This window comes from Folsomia candida, unplaced genomic scaffold, assembly GCF_002217175.1.
Source record: "Folsomia candida strain VU population unplaced genomic scaffold, ASM221717v1 Fcan01_Sc008, whole genome shotgun sequence".
Taxonomy (NCBI): Eukaryota; Metazoa; Arthropoda; class Collembola; order Entomobryomorpha; family Isotomidae; genus Folsomia; species Folsomia candida.
This window is the reverse complement of record NW_019091200.1, coordinates 2,050,999-2,058,712: the sequence shown is the minus strand read 5'-3', so window position 1 is coordinate 2,058,712 and position 7,714 is coordinate 2,050,999. Positions and strand designations below refer to the sequence as shown.

The 7,714-nt window shown below is 39.3% G+C and overlaps 1 protein-coding gene across 1 annotated transcript; it reads left to right on the top strand.

The window, feature by feature from the left end:
• Positions 1-429: 429 nt before the first annotated feature.
• LOC110853178 (nuclear receptor subfamily 2 group E member 1) lies at positions 430-7,502 on the top strand. Its single transcript, XM_035854666.1, has 7 exons — positions 430-869; positions 2,836-2,936; positions 3,361-3,496; positions 3,602-3,909; positions 4,317-4,790; positions 5,245-5,698; positions 6,103-7,502. The coding sequence occupies exons 1-7, from the start codon at positions 800-802 to the stop codon at positions 6,579-6,581; spliced, it is 2,022 nt and encodes a 673-aa protein (XP_035710559.1). The 5' UTR covers positions 430-799; the 3' UTR covers positions 6,582-7,502.
• Positions 7,503-7,714: the final 212 nt, after the last annotated feature.

The following is a 7,714-nucleotide window of genomic DNA, read 5'->3' as shown; positions in this document are numbered from 1 at the left end:
TTAGATGATTAATGTCCACTAATTAGTCAACTTCCTGCCCAATATCGTCACCACATATTATCGTCATCCCTCATATTTATCATTTCTTACTTGTTTTCCGACGTTAAAAATCTGGTTTTATTTATTAAGTGGTGAGTAGAAATCCTCCCGTGAGTCGAGGGAAGAGATTTATTACTCTCTCTGATTGCATACAAATTGGAGGGTGGGCCATTTTTAGGTCGTTTGAACATGCAGCCAGTACTGGCGAAGGAGGACTTCACTCTGGAAAGTCCGTCCCTTCATGAGTGGGACCCTTCCTCGCCTCGTCTCGGCAGAGGCAGCTGCTAAACGAGTCCTAAAGCCCTAAAGCCAAGGGTCACAATATTCCATACAAATCATCATGAACGACGAGGACTATGCAGCATTGAACTGGGCAAGCAGAATAATGGGGGACAAATAGCGTAGTTGCTAATCCTTTGGAAAATCCTGTCAAAAATCAAGCCTCGGATTAAAAACTCATCAGTTGCTTAATGCCACTGGGTGGGTGAAAACAGGACAAGCTGTTACTCGTCACTTTTTTAAGGCGACGGAAAATTTTGTAATTTTTTAAGAAAGAAATTCATAAAAACTTGGGATTTTGATAAAAAGAGTAAAAGTGTGAAAGTTCACAGTTGCGCCAATGGTATCTGAAAAATTGTAATTAAGAAGTAGATATGAGTGGAAATAAAGTTTAAGGCGTCGAAAATAGTCGAAAGATAAAATTATATCAGTATTTTCTGCTCGTTACACGGACAAAATCTCAAATTTACGGAGGATCATTATGATCATGGATCTTCGTCTTGGAATGGGAGTTGATCTGGCCAAAATGAATCAACAGTCGCAAGGCTCAAGTAAGTAAAATCATACTTTTGAATTATCTAATTTAGGTAGAAATGCGAAAAATGTAGAAATTTTATTTGTTCAAGAAGTGATTTATTATCTATACAGAATTATATTTAAGAACATAATTTCATAATGGGAAAATTATCGCTGGAGTGGTAGTGGAGCAATAAATCAGAGTACAAGTTTGATTGATAAAGATGTACATTTTGTCTCGAGAGAGTTTCCCCAATTTAATAAGTTCCTGAATTGACGAAAAAAGTTCTCCTGATACATAATCTTAATTTGTATCAAAACGCGTGTCCAATTTGTAAAATTAAAATTAGTGTTTGAAGAAAATAGTGAGAGAAAGTTGAAATTTGGCATGAATTCCATATTGTGCACATTTCAGGAATTTATAGGTTTAACAAATCAGTTGGAGAAAGTTGAAATTCAATTTTTCATAGTGAAATTATAAGGCGAATCGATTAAGAAACAATTGGTGTGATATCATACAACCCGACTTCGGGTAAATTTTCTAAATATTTAAGGCTGCATTTTACTAATCATAAGTACATATGTATTAGTTCGGTAATAATAGCGTGATACACATTTATGTTTAATTAGCTCATCTGCCGTTTTTTCCCATGTCATCACCTCATCTTGGGATGCATAAAATTCAATATCGCACCAAACCACCCCTCCCTCCATCACATCAAGCAAGTACAGATTTTAAAACCGAGTCCATTCCCATGGATTATTCCCAAATTAGAATACCAACTGTCGTCCAAATACCGGAACATGATCTCTCTCCCGATTTTCAATCCCTGTTTTCCAGGTTTTATAATCTCTCTCCAACTTTGTAACATATTGATCTCACGGTTTCACTTTCTGGTCAGAAATGACTAATCAATGGTCACGAATAATGTCTACCCGGGGAGTAGACCAGACTCGTAGAGTGATGATACTTCCGCCCTTGTTATTGCGTGATGCTGATGATGATGCCCGAATCGGATTTCGGTTACCTGGTTGATCACCTTACTTACTCATCACATGACCCCCTCTCACCCTCTCTTTCGTGCCATGGGGTTGGGCTAATCGGATGAGTTTACTTCCGGAAGTAGGGTAATTTATATCATTTCGGATGAGACGGAATGACACGCTATTTCAGGTTGGAAATCACTAAATCACTTTTTTCGTGGCGTATTGTTTTTATTTTATGCACCGTTTTCATATATTTGACCTGTCCCACTGCTCATTTTTGACGTGATATGAACACCTCCAATTATTTGGGCTGTTCAGTTCACCTTGGTTTGAATATGAAGAAAGCACCGGAAATGTCTTTGTTCTCGGGACACACTTAATATTAGGGTCGGATGTCGGAAGTCGGTCTAACTGCTGCCAGAAGACGACACTTCTTGCTTACTTGCCCTTTCACTGCAGATATGCCAATAATAATGGGAAAGGGAGGAAGCGTTTTGTTGTCCCCTTTACTATTTCTATGTATGTAAGCATGATTATTAATAGATGTTTGTATGGACAACAAAGAAATTCGAGGTGTGATAAATCATAGTAAATATAAGTTTGATAAAGATGTGCATTTTTTTCTCGTGTGAGTTTCCTCAATTTAATACGTTCTAGAAAAAGGTCTATTGAGCTGATATATCGTAATCTGTATCAAAACGCGTGTCCAATTTGTAAAATTAAAATTAATTAAAAATCATCGTTATTTAATTAATTACAAATTTTGAACCTCGATTTCATACCGACTCTTGTACGACATTCCGTTTAAAGTGTGTCAAATCATAGTACAAGTTTGATAAGGATGCATTTTTTCTCGTGAAATTTAAGCTCCTGAATTGACAAAAAAAAGGTCTATTGACGACTTGATACACGTTATCTTAATCTGTATCAAAACGCGTGTCCAATTTTTTAAAATTAAAATTGCCTTAAAAAGTCGCTACGTATCATGACTAATTTGAAAATTTGAAATTTCAGATAGAATCCTGTATGACATTCCGTGCAAAGTGTGTCAAGACCATTCGAGTGGGAAACATTACGGGATTTATGCTTGCGATGGGTGTGCCGGCTTCTTCAAGGTGCGTCGTTTTACTATCTCTTTCCACAATCTCTCCTCACGACCTTTTTGTCATGTAATTATTACGCTTAATGAAGCGGACAAGAAGAAGGAGAAGAGTAAAACATGACCATTTTCTCAGAGACCCTTTTACTTACTCCCATTTCATTTCGCTATCACTCTAATCCCTTTTAGTTTTAAGAACGCTTGGCATTTCGCTCTTATTTCTTCCGACATGTGATTTTGATCCAGCTTGACTTTTACATTTTTTTCCTTACCTGTCACTCATTTTTCATTGAGAAAAACAAAAACAAGGGCAAAAAGGTCAAGTTTTTGTTGTTTTATTTAATTTTCATTCAGCCCACTGCTTAATTTTTGTGGGAATTTGAACAAAGAGAATTTGACGACCTGTCTAACTTTTGGTCCTTCTTACTTTTTCTTAACAGCGATCAATCCGACGGAATCGGCAGTACGTTTGCAGAAATAAATCGGAGGGAGCTTGTCCCGTGGATAAAACGCATCGCAATCAGTGCAGAGCTTGCCGGCTGAAGAAGTGCGTGGAAGCCGGGATGAATAAGGATGGTAAGAAGACGAAATGTAATTTATGGATTTATTACTAAATAAATTGGCTTAATAAAGGGCTGCTCGGGTGACTTTTGTTGACTGATGACTTCTTTTACTTTATAGCCGTTCAGCATGAGCGGGGTCCTCGTAACTCCACCCTTCGTCGTCAAATGTCTCTCTATTTCAAGGAAGGGATTGGTAGCTCGGGCCAGATCGCGATGGAACCTTCTACCAGTCCAGCCTCGACTACGTCTTCGTCTCAAGGATCACCTTCTCCATACTCGATCAACAGTCTCATCTCGTCGGCAGGGTCCACTTCTAACAATCACAATAATGGACCTGCTTTTCGACATCCCCTGAGTCTTCTGGGGTTCGCGTCGCCGAAGACGACGACACCCTCCTCCGGGAAGAAGGAGCGGTCACCGTCTCAGGTACGCAAATTATTAACGTAGGACTTGATGACTCATCATCAAAACCGTCAAAATCAGCACGTTTTTAATCATTTCTCGGGTTTGGGAATTTATTTTAAAATTCTGGGCGACAAATTTGTAGTCAATAAATTTATTAGTGGAATGACTGAGTTTTTAAACCAGTTTGATGAGTTACTCCAATTTTTCTGAAGGCTTCTTAAACTTGAGATCTCCTCCTTCAAAGTGTCAAAATCTGGAGTGCACATTTTTTTAAAATTGGGGATGACCTGCTCTAAAAATTTATTGTCCAGAATTTTTTAAATAAATTCCCAGAGCCGAGAAACGATTAAAAACGTGCTGATTTTTATGATGAGTCGTACGTAAAGGCAAAATTGTCCAGAAATTAATTTATGTACGTATCTTTTCAGGGTCGCCTTTCCATGTCCCCGCAACAACCTGACACACCAACCCCAACGCCCCCACCACCACCACCTCCTCCTCCATCAGCTCGAACAGGCACGAATAATTCGACCCGATCGCATAATAATAAAACGCGTGGAAATCCTTCTTCATCATCGTCCACAACGTCGTCCAATAACAATAATAATCCAAACCATGCGGACAACAACGTTAATGGTCGTGTGATACGAGACCCGTTTTCTTTTGCGGATAAGGTTCACCTCATGCAACTTGAGGCTGGAAATGGGATCCGATTTCCGCACGGTTTGGGAGGAGGAATGATGCCGTCGTCCGTTCATCCACTCCCACTTCCGCTTGACCTCGTTATGAACATGATGAATGGTGGGGGTCATCCTGCCCAGCGTCCGGTGATGATGGATAATCCGCTGAATAAAATGCTCATGATGAGACCTCCATTCTTTGCCATGCCGCAGCTCAACAAGGTGAGAATTCAAGGGATCGAGGGACTTTAAAATCTTAGGGAAAATACAGTGCAAATTATATATGTAACGAGTTATTAAGATGGAAATGGGAAATCTAAATTTTTATAATTCGTAAGTCAAAATTTTCGGAAAAATTGAATGGAAATTATATACCTAACGAATTAAAGGATGGAAATGGAAAGTCCAAATTTTAAGGGAAATCGAAATTTTGAAAATATTGAAAATTAATTTCTAAAATCAAGTCGATCAATTAGAAAGTTTTATTAGAGTCGTTGTGTTATGAGGCCGGAACGCTTATTAAGTAAATTCCAAATTTTGTAATTTCTGTGTCCCCAATGGACCAATTCTTTGTCTCTCAATCATATAAAAAAGACGATGAGATTAACGTGACATGGAAATTTGTAGACTATTTTGAATCTTCAGAAATTTAAATCCTTCATTTATTAAATTTCAGTACAACTGGCCCGAGATCCTGCATCCGCACAACGGTCACATGTCTCCCCCACCACCCCCAACCTCACAAAGTCAACTCCTTCATCATGCCGCCGCCACGTTGGAACTTTCCCCCTCCGGAGGAAACCCCAACAACGCCTTGTCCATGATGAACACCATGAACCGGATGAGCCTCATGCCCGGCGGAGGCGGTGGTGGTGTCGACACTCTCTGCGAAACTGCGGCGCGCCTCCTCTTCATGAATGTCCGCTGGGCAAAAACGGTCCCGGCCTTCGTCTCCCTCCCACTCCAAGACCAACTCAAACTTTTGGAGGAATCCTGGCGAGAATTTTTCGTCCTGGGTGCGGCCCAATTCGGTCTCCCGATCCAATTGGGGGTCAACTTGGTACAGGGCGGTAACAACGCTACCGATGGTATGAGCTTATCGTCAGGATCGAATTCTGGGTCTGGTTCAGGTAAAAGGAATCATTTTACTAACAATGCATGGAAGTCTCCCAGCGTATGCTCACAGATTTTGAGCAAATTAGTATCAATCGATCGCAAATTTAATTAATTTGACATTTGCAAAAGACATGACCTCCAATGATCACGTTTTGCAGAGATATTTGCATCCGAAGAGGAGAAAATTTGGAAATTGTAACATTTGTTAACTTTAGGGCGCGTTTTCCCCACTTCGGATGCAAATATCTCTGCAAAAAGCGATCACTGGGGATCATGTATTTTGCAAATTTCATATTAAATAAATTTGTAATCGATTGACAATTGGTCAAAATCTGAGAGTACACGCTGGGAGACCTCCATTGCATCAGTAAATACATTGTCACGAATCTTGACTAAAAAAGATTATGCTTTCCCACAGATGAAGACATGGACCAAGACATCCACGATTTAAGTCAGGACAGTCCCAAACGTAGAAAACTGCACACACGCCGCCGAGGAAAACCTTCCTCCTCCTCCTCCGATAACATCGTCGTTCTCCAAGAGTTGAAATCATGCATGGAAGCAATCGACAAGTTTCGCGAGATGAACGTAGATCCGACCGAATTTGCCTGTTTGCGGGCCATAATTCTCTTCCAGAGTGGATCCGGAGAGGTCAAGAAGTACTTGAAAGATGTCAAAAGCATCGAAGCCCTCCAGGACCAGGCTCAACTCACGTTAAGCAAATATATCGGGGCGGCTTATCCGTCGCAACCCCTCCGCTTTGGGAGGCTCCTCCTGCTCCTCCCACTCCTCAAGTCCATTTCCCCGTCAACGATTCAAGACCTCTTTTTCGCCACGACGATCGGATCCACCCCGCTGGGAAAACTTATCTGTGATATGTACAAATCTGGCTCGTGAGGGGGCTGAGCTATTTTTTGTAAAATATTTAAATTTTATATCTACAAGTACACAAGCAGTTTACCAAAAGCGTTTTTAAAATTTCCGTAACTTGAGTTGGGTCAAAATTTCCGGAAATCACTGTTGAGTGTCCTCTGAAAATTTTTTCCATTGTTTCCGGAAATTTTTACCAACTTTACGAAAAAAAGAAAGTTAAGTAGAAACGTAAATTTGCTAACTGTTTAATTAAGCATAATTTTAGTGCCTTAATATTGTCTTATTACATACACTTGTCACCCTGTGGGAAAGTTGACAGCCAAAAAACTTACCGAAATCCAGTATTACTTTGTAAATACAAAATACACGTAAAAAATATTGTATCCACTCATATTACTTAAAACTTGTTACTTTTTCATTGTAAATTTCCATGCACGATAGTTCTCAAGGGGTTGGAAGAGGGGCCAATTTCGAGTATTTTTATTGTATAAAACCATAATTGAATTAATGAGCAGGACTTTTTCATTGTTGGGACAAATCGTTTTAAACCGTGTAATGCTAATTCTTTACGTTTTTGTTTCGAACTGAAATTCCACCACTTGAGAAAAATCAAATCAATCCCGTGTTGATTCAACAAGGAGAAAAAATCATGCCATGGATTTGACGTCATTTAATGGACGCGTCCAACTGTAAATAAGTATAATTGAATAGTTTATATATGTATTTATTTATATAGCAGAAATAAGTTACACGATTAAAAATGCGAATAAATAATAATGTTCTCCTTATAAAAGAGTGAAAGATATGTTTGTTTTGTTGCAAACCTCGACATCAACTTGTTAAGTGTTTCCCACAACCGGGGGCTTGAATAAAATGACAAACAATAAAGAAGCAAAGTTGACAATTTTCCCATTATTAGCGAGACAAGTGGGCAGACACTGTTCAAGTTTAAATTCGAATTCCCATCGCTCAAAGATTTCATTTCACTCATTGCCATGTGCACTTCACTTCGATTTTAAGTAGTGGTTTGAGTGCATGTGAAGGAGAGAGAACCCTTTAAATAAGTATGCGGGTAGCTATTTGTCCCTTCTCGTTTCCCGTAGAAAGTTGGTGAGGTAGGTGAGATTGAGTCATTGTTCGTATTTATTACATGGGTA